We start from the raw sequence: 15,642 nt of genomic DNA, 5'->3' as shown, positions 1-15,642 counted from the left end.
ACTTGAATTGGAAGCGTTATCAGTTGTGGTAGGCCTAAAAAAATATGGCTACAAATCAGTTTGTCAAACACGAAAAGCTAAAAGTTTAAAAGATAATAATTTAGAAAATATATGCTTCTTCCCCATAATGCATCTTCAAAGTGAATTTAACAACACTCTTCGGTTCACTTTATTCCGGTACCAAACATGTCAAACTGCTCCAGAAACGAAACGAATGAGCAGCAGAGATCAGCGAGCTTTAAGGATCCACAGAATCCGGTTAAATCCCATTCTGAGTCCCAACGAGCAGCTGTGAATTACTGCCTCGTTGTGGATGTCCAAACATGTTGTACATTAGAGTTCTGGTTCTGCTCTCAGACTGTGTGGTTGGGTCCGGGCTGGGGGGGGAGGAGTTGGTTCATATTCAGAGAGGAGGGCAGCTCTTAAGCCTCTCACTCTCTTCGGGGCTATAAAGACGTCGTGCCTTCAAGACAGAGCAAATTAACTCCGAATTATTGCATTACAAGGCATCGCTGCGACCATCCGAGCAGAACAGCGATTAGTTCTTTTTTTTTTTTAATGCTGACTTCTGATTCAAGTGGATTTGGGTTAAGATGATGGAGTACATGGAGGATAAATTCGCGTTGAAAAACCAAACGATGAAGGCCAGCGATTACTACATGGACCAAGTCATGGAGAGCCTGGACAGCGCGCAGTACTTCACCAAGTCTTCCCCGAAATGCGTGCAGGCCTTCGGGCAGCAGAGCGGGGAGCACCGCGCCTCGCCGTGCGGAGACCAGAACGGTGCGTACACACTGTGACTTTCACTTTGACTGCACAACTCTGCAGCTGTACAGGAGTTTCACTGCATGTGTGCTGCGAGTTAAAGAGAAACTAAACTGATGGAAATAGAACATATTAGTATGTATTTATTTGTTATATTTATTATTTATTTATTGGCCTAAAAAAACGTGTTTCTTTTGTAATTATATTTTCGCTGTTTTCTTCTTCTTTGTTTTCTTTTTACTTCCCCCCCGAGTATTTTATTATATTATTATAAATTAAGTTCACTTATAGCTCAACCAATTGTATATATTAAATCATTCCCATTGTTTTAAAAATACTAAAGTTAATTTAAAAATTAAAAGGTTAAAATAAAAAAATTATTTCAAGTGATCATATGTAATCATGCTTTAATTTGCACTATAATGGCATTAAATTAATAAATATTAAGGGCTATTTTATTGTCTTGATCTCTTTATTTATTTATTTTAAAATGTATTAATGTGTATCTTTTATTCCAGGAAGCTACGGTGTTCCAAAACCAGACGAGGACCCTTTGCACACGGACCTCGGCCGGTCTATGGATAACTGCTGCACTCTGCGCGCCTCTCCGGTGAGCACCGGGCAGGACAAACCGGATTTGGACGACATGGGAGACAAATGCGACAGCAACGTGTCCAGCAGCAAGAAGCGGAGACACCGCACCACCTTCACCAGCGCGCAGCTGGACGAGCTGGAGAAGGTCTTCCAGAAAACACACTATCCAGATGTTTATGTGAGGGAACAGCTGGCCATGAGGACGGAGCTAACAGAGGCCAGAGTGCAGGTACGGTTTATCAGCAGGCTCTTATTGTGGTAGCTTTCACTTATGGAGAAAAGAAACCATTAAAGAAAGAAAGAAGGGATTTAAGACGATGGATGTGGAGCGATGCTGCAATGCGTAAAGTAACATCACTATTGACATAGCATACTTGTAATAAAACATTTAAATAATTAACATTTTAAAGACATTTGTTGAACTTCCTTTTTTAAATGCATTAATTAATTTAAATTTGTAGCTGTTTTTTATTAATTGTTTTTGGATTATTTTGCATGGAATAGATTATTTTTTAGAATTTGTTTACTAGCATTTTGTCACAAACTCATATTTATTACATAGATATTTATTTTTGTCTCATTGGATTTTATTTCCCTGTGTTTTCGTGTCAGGTGTGGTTTCAGAACAGAAGAGCCAAATGGAGGAAGAGAGAGCGCTACGGGCAGATCCAACAGGCCAAAACTCACTTTGCAGCCACCTACGACCTGTCAGTGTTACCGAGGACCGACAGCTACACACAGGCGAGTTTCAGTTACAGAAGAAACCTGTGATTATCCGTTTTTCACAACCATACTGTAGGAAGAAGCACTCCTGTAAAATAACAGTTTTAAAAACCTCATTTACAAGTAAAAGTACAAATAGGACTCAAATAAAAGTACAACAAACCTAGCGTCAAAATGTACACCAAAAAGTACACATTATGCAACATTTCAGAATCATATTGTTTATTGTAATAAATTAACTTCTTGCCTTCAAATTGCACTATAGGTATGGGATTTAAGTTGGTAGCTTAAACAAAACGTTGTACTTTATTTGTTGTTTCATTTTTAGAATTAAGTAAGAAAATAGTCACCTAAATTGTCGGATAAATGTAGTGGAATAAAAAGTACAATATTAGTTTCAGATTTAGATAGAAGTTTATAGCATAAAATACTCTCCACACTCCACGACTAATGAAGGCTTCTCTCTGCTGCTCCATTCATCACTTGTTATGAACCATCTTCAGATAAGAGACTCTGATTAGAGCTGCGAGGTGTCCGCCTGAATGAATGGCCTCATATCAGATTTCATGTTCGCTGCTCGTTCATCTTGCAGCTCGGACAAAGGTCAGGTACGAGATGAGGTGAGAGAGACGACGCTGTCAGTCTGTCCGTGTGGGAAGGGGCTGCCGATCACACACTGAGACCGAGGGCTGGGGTTTTAATGCAGGAAGGAGCTCCATTGTAATCCTGCAGGACGAAACATGTGTTGAAATAAAAAATGAACAGGGTTTCTGTGCATGACTCTGGATAATGTGTAGTTTGTACGAGAGCGTGTGGATTGCTCAGATATTAGACTAGATTCAATTCGATATACTGAATTGATAAGTAATGTGCTTTGTTTGGTACAGCAGCATGCAGGAAGATATTACTTATGAATGTAATGGAATATTTTTTACATTTCCAGTTTTAGTTTTACTGAAAGTGTTGAGTTTGCTCAAAGAGAATACATTAGATATTCGTTTTTTAACCAACATTGGGATTCTTTTCGTTACGGCAGCATGTGAGAAGACGTTGACCATGAGTCAAATATTCTGGATAATGAACTGAAAATACATTTTGAAAGTTCTAGCTTGTACTAAGAGAGTAGGGATTCTCAAAAAGATAAGATTCTTTTTTAATCCGAAATTGGGATTTATTTTGTGACGGCAGCATGTGAAAAGACATTCCACATTAATACAAAATAAATAATAAAATAGATGGAAATATTCTGGATAATGTGTTGAAAGTATTTTTTAGATTTCCAGTTTGCACTAAGAGCGAGAGGATTGCTCAGAGAGAGATCAGATTAAATCAGATTGACTGTATTGATCCCACATTGAGAAATGTGTCTGTTAGAGCAGCATGTCAAATCACAATGCACAAGAATGAAAAAGGACACGTAAAAAAAAAAAAATTGAGAATCTGGATAACATATTAACAATAGTTTTACATTTCCATTGTGTACTAAGAGTGTGTCGCGCAAAGAGATTCGATTAATTAAGATTTACTTTATGGTTCCAATATGTGGATTTTATTTGTAGTTACAGCATCAAGTAAGAAGACATTGCACATGAATATAGAAAATAGAAAGACATATCTAAAGAGAATAGAGTACAACACATGAAATGACAAGTAAGAAAACATTATAGCAGACCCACCTACTGAACTTCTAAATGACCTATAAACACAGCATACATTAAAGTGTGAACAATAGAAGATGTACATGCAATGAGGTCAGCTGTGAGAACAATATAAACAATTGCTCAGGGTTATTTAAGGAAAGAGTAATGACAACAAGATGTTTGTTCCTCCGAAACCTTTTTGTTTTCCACAGAGTAGATGTACAATCAGCTCATATGGAAAAGTTCACCATCATATATTCAGATCTGCATCCTTAACTTTGATCTAATGTGTCAAGAAAATGGGATCTGGATTTATGTAACTGGAAAATGTGTGTCAGAGGTGGAATAGTAAAACGAAAGAGAACAGAAAAAGTCAAATCATTTCTCCGCTCTGGCTCGAGACCGGGTCAGAAATGTGTTGGACGTCTTCTCCTCCACACGTGTTTCTGATAGATCTGCAGTTGATCCAGATTACTGTCATCGAACGCACCGTCCTGCATGTATCTGTCTCCCTGAACACATCGGAGCTGGATTGTGTTCTTGTGGGTTTTAAAGAGATTTTATGTATTTTGTTGAATTTGACGTGTTGGCCAGTTTTGTTGTTTTTGGGCTGAATTCTGAGGTCAGCTGATTAATGGCACATGTTGTCAGGATCACGTCGGTAAAGCTGATTCTCCGGCATGTCCAGAAGACGTTTGTTTAACTGTCAAAGTGGACTTTCTCTTGACCACAGCACGACTGATTTGTGGTATTTGTTTAAAAAAGTCTGTAAATATATGTTTTGGCAGAAGGAAATGTCCTTATGTTGAGCGAAAGCTGGTTAGTTCAGTTTATAGTTTTGTGTTTTTATGAATTTTCTCAAATGCTGAAGGTATTTGTTTATTGGTGTAACATGGAACTATTTTGGTGCATTTGTACCTGAAATTCATTTTTTGGGGCAGAAATCGAAGGGTTAGGGCAGGGGTGTCAAACTCAAATACACAGTGGGCCAACATTACAAAATGGGTACTAGTCGAGGGCCGGACTGGTTCAATGTTTATTGCAGAACTTATTGAAATGAACTTATTGCACATATTAAACCTGGAACTAACAAAGCTTCAATTATTGCCTATAAAAACAATATTAAATAATCAGTTGCATTCATTTCTTATGGCTCTATCTGCAGCTTCTCCAGAGTCATTTTAAGAACAAACCAAACCTGCCCTGTTGTCGTGAGAGAGAAAGTGCAGAAGGAAACATCCATTAAACTCAGTGTGCTGCTCTGTGATGCTAGTTCAGATACTTGGCATCTCATCTTGGGTGCAAGGTCATCAATGTTTGGGCTCAGGCTCTGAGCGGAGGAGACCCTCAGGATGGAGTGAAGGTGTGCGTGCAATATACCGGAGGACCAGATCTAATAGTAATTAGAAATTATCCTGCGGGCCGAAATTAAATCCACCACGGGCCTGATTTGGCCCCCGGGCCTTGAGTTTGACACATGTGGGTTAGGGTATATGGCACATATCACTTATTGCAGCATTACATATTTGTGCATTTCAGTGACCATGTACAATTAAGGAACAAATGACTTTGCATGCTTTTCACATGCTACTCACTTAGACCAGTGTCTGTTCTGCATTTGATTGAAATCTTGGCAAAAGAACCAAACAAACTTCCTCTCAGTGAGTTCGGTTATTTGAATGTGTTTTAGCTGTCAGCTTCGTCAGAGTTTTACGTAAAGACGGACATGCTGTTCTGTAGACTCAGCTCTGTCTCAGACATCATGATGGGCTGTTTGCTGAGTGCTGACCAGATGGAAGTGATCCCTGTTCTCTCTCGCTCTTTTCCCTTCATCATCTCAACATACTAGAGGCACAGAGGCTGCACAACACTTTGTGACGCATTCAAAACATGTGAACTGCTCTAAAATGATCATTGGGATATGTGTCTGATATTCCAACCTCCAATTGAGGTGGATGACATTTACATTTGTGTGTGTGTGTGTGTGTGTGTGTGTGTGTGTGTGTGTGTGTGTGTGTGTGTGTGTGTGTGTGTGTGTGTGTGTGTGTGTGTGTGTGTGTGTGTGTGTGTGTGTGTGTGTGTGTGTGTGTGTGTGTGTGTGTGTGTGTGTGTGTGTGTGTGTGTGTGTGTGTGTGTGTGTGTGTGTGTGTGTGTGTGTGTGTGTGTGTGTGTGTGTGTGTGTGTGTGTGTGGGAAATCTATGCCTTATGTTGTACAGTATATGCAACATTATAAATCTATTTAACACGTTTTTTAAGTATGTACCCTAATCTGCATCCTGGTGTAATCAAAGCCATTATCCAAATAATCTAAACCAGGGGTGTCCAAACTACGGCCCGGGGGCCAAATGCGGCCCACAGACCATTTTGAATCGGCCCTCAGCTAATTAAAAAAGTATAATGGAATTCGGCCCACACATGAAACTTGTGCTTGTCTTGTATTGTACTTCTTAAATATATCTGTACACATATATTACACAGTAGTATTCATGTGTTAATAAAACCACTTTTAGAATTAATTCAGTCGATTAAAGTTGGAAACATTTTCTAACAAATCTTAGTTGATAAGAAAAAAGCCCAATGACTTATTTACAAGCTTGAAATACACCCTTCCTATTTCTCCTTATGATAATCAATGTGAGGGATGAGCTGCCAACACTCACAAGCATACTTTACCTACATTTGATTGAGTTTGCTAACTGATAACTGAACTTACGAGGCGGTATACCTCCAGTGAGCGGCCCAGCCCTTCGTATATTTCTCTGTATGTGGCCCCTGATCTAAACCCTTTTTTCCCCCACAGATCCCCAACAACCTGTGGCCCCCTCCTGCTCCGGGGGGCTCGGTGGTGTCGTCCTGCATGCTGCCCCGAGGCTCCACCCCCTGCGTCTCCTCGTACTCCCACCCCCCCCCGCCCGGCCCCCCCCGGCTCCTCAGAGCACGGCTACGTCAGCTTCCCCGCCCAGCAGAACCAGTTCAGCCACGTGTCCTTAAACAACTTCTTCAGCGCCGACTCCCTCCTCACGCCGGCCCCCAACGGGCACCACGTGGCCTTCGAGACCAAACCCGAGTTCGAGAGGCGCTCGTCCAGCATCGCCGTGCTGAGGATGAAGGCTAAGGAGCACACGGCCAACATCTCGTGGGCCATGTGATCAGGACTGTCTGGATGATGAGTGGACAATATCTTTCTCAGTTAAGAGTGTGAGGATTGCCTTTACAACAAGCTGTTTGTCAATCAACACATTTTCTTTCATATCGACAGACTAGATGTCACTTATTTTCGACAGCTGTGGCTCAGGTCTGTGATTCGATTCCCACCTTAATCACTGGGAAAGAAATCTAAACTGAACTGCTCTCTTCTATTGAATAGTCCTTGAAGTCGAACCAAATACAGTGCCATGTTGTGAGGGAAAATCTGCCCTAACAAACGGTGATAGACAATCATACTATCCTGATTACACCATAGCTTCAAATGTGATCATCTGAGTCGAGGAAAGACGATCGTGGTGAAATATGGAAATGAAAATCTGTTCAAATGTGTGGGTGTATTGCAACATCTGCAATACACTAAGTTGAAGCTTGTAGCAACAAAAAGTCAAATGTAAATAATGTGGTGTGACAGACAATCAGCTGTGTTTCTGTTTCTGAGGGATCCAACGTGAATGACTTCGATAATCGTGTGGTAAAAGACACTTAAGTTGGATATGGACTGGAAGCAATACATTCAGACTTTCTTTACAGGGTAATGTACAGAGCATTGTTTTCAGCCCACAGTCACACATTGTAAATGAACCCTCACGATGTGTGGAGCTGTGATGTGAATATTTGCTGTTGTTCTTTTCAACGAGGGTCGGTGTGTCCTCTTCACTGAGACAGAAGAAGTGTGAGAGGTGAACCAGGAGAATGTCCAGTTGGATCTGATCCCAGTGAGGGTGAATGGATCCAGAACCACTACAGTACTGTGAGCACTGGGAATAAGCTTTCTGCAGCTTCCTCTTCATCCTCATCTTCCTCCCTCCAGCTCAGGACTGACGATGAGCAGCGTGGAGACAGACTGACATTCTGACGTGTGTGTGTGTCTGTGTGTGTGTGCTTTTTAACCTTTGTTGTCTCTGCTATCACCAGAGGAGACAGGTTTTAATATCGTTTGTTTTGTTTTCAAATGTAAATGTTGGATTTATAATAAATGAATTTCACTTGATTCTAGCATGGTTCTTTTTTTCAAAGAAATCATTACAGTGTATAGGTCTGGTCAAATTCAATATTGAGACAAAAAACATTGATTAGTTCACAAAAAGCCGGATGTATTTGATATAAAAGCCTAGAAGAACACCTCCTTTAAGCCTAATGACTGTTCAAATCCTTAACTTTTAAGAGTTTATTGAAGTTATACATTCTAAACCTACTTAACCAAGAAACACTAGTGCCGAGAGATATACAGTTTTTTGTTTTGGTAAATTAAATGAATGATTATTCTTATTTTCTTTCCTTATTTTAATTTCCATAACCTTTAGGACACAAATAAAGATATCCATAACGTGTTCAAGGTTGTCTCTTTTAAATTGCTTGTCCTGTCCGACCTTCAGCTCACACACGTGAATAATGAGCGAACTGATGAAGTCATTCTGCAGCCTGATACTGCACTTTGAAGTATCAGGCTGGCATTTGTTTCAATTTCAGATGTAATACCTAAAAGAAAATGAGTCAAAATACATGTATTTCATGTTTGGTTTTGTTCTCAGCTAGCCCCCTTAATGTGCTGGACCATGGTGATTAGATCTATATGAATGCACCTGCCTTGCCTGATCAAGTGAGATGCCGCCTATCACAGTGCGCTGAGATGTGTTACTAACTGTGAAGCACTTACTCATCACTGTACCCTGTATGCTAAGGCAGGTCTAACTTCACTAACTGTTCGGAGACTCAGCCGTTGGTACATGTTCATTTATAAAGCCATGCTGGGTAACTACCACCTTACTCACTGATATCACAGAGAGTCGCAGGTAGCTATTGCCTAAGATCCCAGGATGTGTTTTTATTACATGTACCAAGTGCTAGGACTGTTTGAGGCACTAAAGCTTGTATGTGCGCTGCTCCTCTAGCTTGGAACACTCTGCAAAACATATTGAAAATGAGCATTTTGGTTCCCTTGCATCATTTTAAAGCACATCTTGAGGAATTGATATTTGATACTCCTGGTACCTGTCTTTGTGAATACGTTTGTAAATTGTACCCCTGTCATTATGTTGTGTGTCCTTTTGTTTTCTGTTGTATTTCTGTTACATGTGTAACCAATGTGCGGCAGGTCGCCCTTGTAAAAGAGATCGTTGATCTCTATGGGATGTTTACCTGGATAAATAAAGGCTGTTGAGCAAACATGACTCAAACAGGAAGAAATAATGCATTTGTTTGGGACTACTTTTAGCTGTGGATTTATACACGTTTGGTGCCTGGAAGTGGTGTATTAGGGATCGATTCAAAAGGAATAACTGTGCTCATGTTAATGAATGGAGATGTCAGCCAATACAAAAGTGTAGCATTGATGTGTTTTTAAAAGTGTTTGGCCAACAGTGAAGCCCTATGCCACAGAAAGCAGGTTCTACCACATGTGTCAAACTCAAGGCCCGGGGGCCAAATCAGGCCCTTGGTGGATTTAATTTCGGCCCGCAGGATAATTTATAATTGCTATTAGATCTGGCCCGCCGGTATATTGCACCTTCACTCCATCCTGAGGGTCTCCTCAGCTCAGAGCCTGAGCCCAAACATTGATGACCTTGCCCCCAAGATGAGATGCCAAGTATCTGAGCTAGCAACACAGAGCAGCACACTGAGTTTAATGGATGTTTCCTTCTGCACTTTCTCTCACGACAGCAGGGCATGTTTGGGTTTCTCTTTGAGGGAAATTCTTTTTTTGAAGCGTTTGTTGGCCTGTGGGAAAATGTAATCATAAGAGTTGTTTTTGTAGGCAATCATTTAAGCTTTGTTAGTTCCAGGTTTAATATGTACAATACGTTCATTTCAATACGTTTTGCAATAAACATTGAACCAGTCCGGCCCTCGACTAGTACCCATTTTTTAATGTTGGCCCACTTTGTATTTGAGTTTGACCCCCCTGGTCTAGATACACACAATTCTTGTTAGGATCATTTCATTACTTTACTTGGTCTTCACATTGGATTTGTTGACAACAACAAAAGAAAGGAACAATACAACAACCCTTGTCCTTTAAACGTTATCTTAAACCCCCTCGCCTCTGCAGTCTGGAAACAGTCATCATTAAACTCAGTTAATCTCCTCATTCGTCAATAGTAGCCGTTTCCATGAGCCCCTCCTCCTCACAGCACTTGTTCTTTAATCTATCACTGCCATGTAATTGGGAGCACATCTTCCTCTTCCTCCTCTCTTTCCTTACTGATGTCATCCTTTTGTTTTGCTCTGAGATCACAGTCGGCGGGAAACCCTTCTATAGGAACGGTGGCTTGATTCAATTACAGCTGTAACTTGTGTCAGATGCTTCTCTCTGGAAACACGGTTGTTTCCTTGGGGTACTTCCTGGTTACTGCCATTCAAAAGTACAAACCTCAGTGCGTTATCTGCACGCATCACAACACGGAGGCTTTGATCCTCAAGTGTCCATGGAAACATGGAGGATGTGTTTCCTGATGTTCAGTGAGGTGTTCCCTGCTCTTATTTACCACAGACAGATGTTCACTGCGTCTACAATACACTATCAACTGATGTTTATGTTGACTTATATCTGTTTACACTGCTAGGGATAACAAAACTCTTGATTTCTTCATGTAGGAAGTTTAGAGACTTCTTAAGAAATACCATGTGATGCACCTTTTTCAATTATCCAATTCAACTGCAGGGAGAAATGTGAAGATCACGTGACATAGACGTCAGCCATTGGAAATGAATGGTGAACAAAAACGTAGGGATCTTACAATTTCAGAGGCGTTTTTGTAGAAATACTACTGTACGTCCCAAGTTGTGGACCAACGTAGTTATTACACGTTTAGATGTGAGACTGGGTTGGGATGGCCTGTCATTTTGATTTTGATTGGTCGTGCTTTTTACAGCGCCACGGCTTCCACAGATTTTTTAATGTATTTATTGTCAAAGCATTTAATGTATTCATTGCTATCGGGATGTTAAGAGTATTCCATGGAATATAACAAGTGTTTCTGAAATGAATTACCTACCCCACCTTTAAGTACAAAAGTATTAGCATTAGAATAAACTCAAAATAGGTATACAGCTATCTTATCCATAACAATAATACATCCTCATTCATGGTCATTTTAATAATTTAAAAAAATGTGAACCCGCAAAGTAACTCATCTTTTCAAATATACGTAATGAGTAAAAAAAAGTACAATATTTATCCCCACTTTGTAGTGGACTAGAAGTGTAAAGACACATACATTAAAAATGCTCTAAGTACCTCAAAAAGGTTAATAAGTATAATACTTTGGTAAATGTCATTTTTTCCACCAGCCTGTAACTGAAACTCCAATATTCTCTTTTCTATCCGTCATGTTTTTTTGCAACATCTCCACCATCTGTGCGTGTGTGTGCGTGTGTGTGTGTGTGCGTGTATGTGTGCGTGTGTGTGTGTGTGTATGTGTGTGTGTGTGTGTGGGTGTATGTGCGTGTGTGTGTGTGTGTGTGTGTGTGTGTGTGGGTGTATGTGTGTGTGTGTGGGTGTGTGTGTGTGTGTATGTGTGTGGTGTGTGTGTGTGCGTGCGTGTGTGCGTGTGAGTGTGTGCGCGTGTGTGTATGTGTTTGTGTGATACAGAGAGAGTGAGAGAAAGCTAATAAGTTAATAAGTATAATACTTTGGTAAATGTCATTTTTTCCACCAGCCTGTAACTGAAACTCCAATATTTTCTTTTCTATCCGTCATCTTTTTTTGCAACATCTCCACCATCTGTGCGTGTGTGTGTGTGTGCGTGCGTGTGGGTGTATGTGTGTGTGTGCGTGTGCGCGTGTGTGCGCGCGTGTGTGTGTGTATGTGTGATACAGAGAGAGTGAGAGAAAGCTCCCACAGACCAGATCCATCAGCAGCTCCAATGGGTTTGACCCGCTCAGGTTAACCACAGCCATTAATATAAGAGCTTCCCTCCCCTTCCTCCCTACTTCCCGCACTACCTCACATGCGGGAGGACAGGCCTCTGTGTGTGTGTGTGTGTGTGTGTGTGTGTGTGTGTGTGTGGTGTGTGGGGTGTGTGTGTGTGTGTGTGTGTGTGTGTGTGTGTGTGTGTGTGTGAGACAAAGACACACACAGTTGTTGACATAAAGAAATAGAGCTAGATCAAACGCTCTGGCGGCAGGCAGCTGAAAAATTGAGTCTGCGGTCACGTATGTTCCTCAGCAGATCCACAGTGGTCTGCTCACTGTTGTTATTCTAATCACTCAACACTGATGTTCTTCTTCTTCTTCTTCTTCTTCTTCTTCTTCTTCTTCTTCTTCTTCTTCTTCTTCTTCTTCTTCTTCTTCTTCTTCTTCTTCTTCTTCTTCTTCTTCTTCTTCTTCTTCTTCTTCTTCTTCTTCTTCCTTCTTCTTCTTCTCTTCTTTCTTTCTTCTTCTTCTTCTTCTTCTTCTTCTTCTTCTTCTTCTTCTTCTTCTTCTTCTTCTTCTTCTTCTGCTCTGGAACGGATACACCAGCTCACCGCCGGTCCATCTTCTTTTTTTCTACAAGGGCAGTTATTTCCCACATGCCCTCTCTTTGGCGTACTGTAATATTCTGAGAGCGATTGGTGTGTTTGTCAGATGTAATTTAACACGAGACTTTCCTGTCATCAGTGAGGGATGAACCCTTTTCTGTATCTATACTACAACAATGTCGTTTAGGAAGGCATTATATGTTATGAGTTGTTTTCATTTATATCAATAAAATGGACTTGAAACGCACATTACATTACAACACACTTTTCACTGCCTTCAGTTATTGATGGTAGCACTGTGTTTATCAAGAGGCCCTTTAATACTTGTTCCCTTCCCTCTAATGTGTTATATCGTTTTAGTGCATGTATCGTGCACTAAAACCTATATAGTACTATTGGCTAGCGCTCCAACACATTTTACGTGATATACTAAGGGTCAGGACATCTCTAAGCGGTGGACCAATCACAACAGAGCCGGCCAGCTAACCAATCAGAGCAGACTGGGCTCTGGTTTCAGACAGAGGGTGAAAAGAGGTGCTCAGGCAGTATGAGAAACATAAAGAGCTTTTGAACATTAAAGCATGGAGACATGTAGAGACACTACATACTGATATACACCTGACAATTATCATATTCTGTCCTCTTTAATACTTGTATTCATGACATTTGCACCTCAAGAAGCAAGCTGCCTAACCTTTTTAATTTTGAAAGTTTTATTTAAATGCATTCAAGCAGGTTTGATGACTGCTGTGTTCAGAGACAGGAAGGATTAGAAGCTTTTTGTGAAGTAAGAAGTACTTTGATTCAGATGAACTATCTTTCTCCTTTTGCTGATCCAAAGGGAAAGTGCAGTAATGTAAGGTTTGCCCTTCACAGCCCTCTAGTGGTTTGTTGTGATTCAGGAACACTGTAAGACTTGATGCATGCTATTCAGATTCAAATCAGCCGATGTGAAAAGGTCACTCTTGTCAGCCAGTCTTGCATTTTTTGCACGGCCAACATTTGTATTTCCTGATGTGGTTTGAAAGTGAAACTCTTGCTTGTACAGGAAGTGAGTTGAAGGAATGTCCTGGAGCGACTGAGGTGTTTTCTAACCACCATCAGCTGGCAGTGGCTCGGCCTTCCTAATGCCATATACCTCTTTTCCTGTTGTTCTGACATTGTTGTCAAAACCCCTCAAAATCTACAAGAGCCTAATAGCTCTGAGGACTCAGGGTGTGCAGCCAAAAATGCATTTCAGGAGGTCCCTTATTCTCAGCGCGGGGAGGAAATGGTCCACAAAAGGCCCGAGGCGGATTACAAGAGGCTATTAGAGGCCTGCGGCGGGATGCCTCACAAATCCAATTAGGAAGAGCCGGGGGCTGGATCTAAACTCTCTGTCAGTCACAGCAGAGGAGAGCAGGTGTCACGTTACAGGACATCTCAGGGCGGAATATAAGTGTGTGTGTGTGTGTGTGTGTGTGTGTGTGTGTGTGTGTGTGTGTGTGTGTGTGTGTGTGTGTGTGTGTGTGTGTGTGTGTGTGTGTGTGTGGGTGTGTGTGTGTGTGTGTGTGTCTGTGTGTCTGTGTGTGTGTGTGTAGCTGGGTTAGTGTGTGCCCTCTGTCTTGAGTGCATCAATGTGTTTGATTGTATGCATTATATTCATGTTTATTGTGTGCAGAGGTGCACGTAGTGGAGTACAAATACTTTGTTACTGTACTTACTGTAAGTACATTTTTCTGGTATCAGTACTTTACTCCACTACTTATTTTTTTCTGATTACTTTTTACTTTCTACTTCTTACATTTTTAACACAAATCCCTGTACTTTCTACTTCTTACATGTTGAACTCAAATACCTGTACTTTCTACTTCTTACATTTTGAACACAAATACCTGTACTTTCTACTTCTTACATGTTGAACACAAATACCTGTACTTTCTACTTCTTACATGTTGAACACAAATACCTGTACTTTCTACTTCTTACATGTTGAACTCAAATACCTGTACTTTCTACTTCTTACATGTTGAACACAAATACCTGTACTTTCTACTTCTTACATGTTGAACACAAATACCTGTACTTTCTACTTCTCACATGTTGAACACAAATACCTGTACTTTCTACTTCTTACATGTTGAACACAAATACCTGTACTTTCTACTTCTTACATGTTGAACTCAAATACCTGTACTTTCTACTTCTTACATGTTGAACACAAATACCTGTACTTTCTACTTCTTACATGTGAACACAAATACCTGTACTTTCTACTTCTTACATGTTGAACTCAAATACCTGTACTTTCTACTTCTCACATGTTGAACACAAATACCTGTACTTTCTACTTCTTACATGTTGAACTCAAATACCTGTACTTTCTACTTCTCACATGTTGAACACAAATACCTGTACTTTCTACTTCTCACATGTTGAACACAAATACCTGTACTTTCTACTTCTTACATGTTGAACTCAAATACCTGTACTTTCTACTTCTCACATGTTGAACTCAAATACCTGTACTTTCTACTTCTTACATGTTGAACTCAAATACCTGTACTTTCTACTTCTCTCATTTTCCAAACAGCTGGTTCCTTTAGTCTGAATGTGTGTTTGATGCGTGATCATTATTCTTTAGAGTCATTGCGTGCCTATTGATTTGAACACGATCCGTGTATCCATCATTTCCTGGTCTTCTCTAAAGAAGAGGGACCAATGGAAACGTTGTCATGTTGCCGTTGTTCAGCATGGAAACATTCATTAGCTAACAATGACATTATTGTTCTATTAATATAAAGGGAGGTCAGGTACTCTTTAAAACAGCTGCTAGTTATGGGGACTTTTTACTCAAGTACATTTCAAAGCCTCTTTACTTTGACTTGAGTAAAGAAGTTTAGTCAGTACTTCTACTTTTACCAGAGTATTTTTAAACACGAGAATCTGTACTTCTACTTGAGTAAAGGATGTGTGTACTTTTGCCATCTCTGATTGTGTGCATGCTGCACACCTAAAGACAAACCAGCGTGTGTGAGCAGTGTTATCTGCAGGCCAGGTCCCTTGGTAAATGTAGTCCAATCCAGCGTGACCAATGGAGAGTCTGACTGACTCTTACCTAATCACTGATGTCATTCCCCTGCTGTACATGAGGTTTGACTCAGGGGCTGCCACTCTTCAGTAGTGTCAATACGTCAGAGACCCACTGCTGCTACAGTACAGTATCGTCAAAGTATTCATTAAAGGTGACCTACTGTGCAAAATCATAAACATC

The 15,642-nt window shown here is 40.5% G+C and overlaps 1 protein-coding gene across 1 annotated transcript; it reads left to right on the top strand.

Annotated features, from left to right (window-relative positions):
* The first annotated feature begins 465 nt into the window (after positions 1-465).
* Positions 466-8,135, top strand: alx1 (ALX homeobox 1). The gene is given in 5 exon segments (XM_034205566.1): positions 466-783; positions 1,284-1,588; positions 1,972-2,100; positions 6,524-6,649; positions 6,651-8,135. Coding segments are annotated over 5 exon segments (972 nt in total). The 5' UTR covers positions 466-593; the 3' UTR covers positions 6,873-8,135.
* The last annotated feature ends 7,507 nt before the right edge of the window (positions 8,136-15,642 follow it).

The sequence above is a fragment of the Gymnodraco acuticeps genome, unplaced genomic scaffold (genome assembly GCF_902827175.1).
Source record: "Gymnodraco acuticeps unplaced genomic scaffold, fGymAcu1.1, whole genome shotgun sequence".
In the NCBI taxonomy this organism is placed as follows: domain Eukaryota; kingdom Metazoa; phylum Chordata; class Actinopteri; order Perciformes; family Bathydraconidae; genus Gymnodraco; species Gymnodraco acuticeps.
The sequence above is the reverse complement of the archived record's forward strand: the minus strand, read 5'-3'. Positions and strand labels throughout refer to the sequence as shown.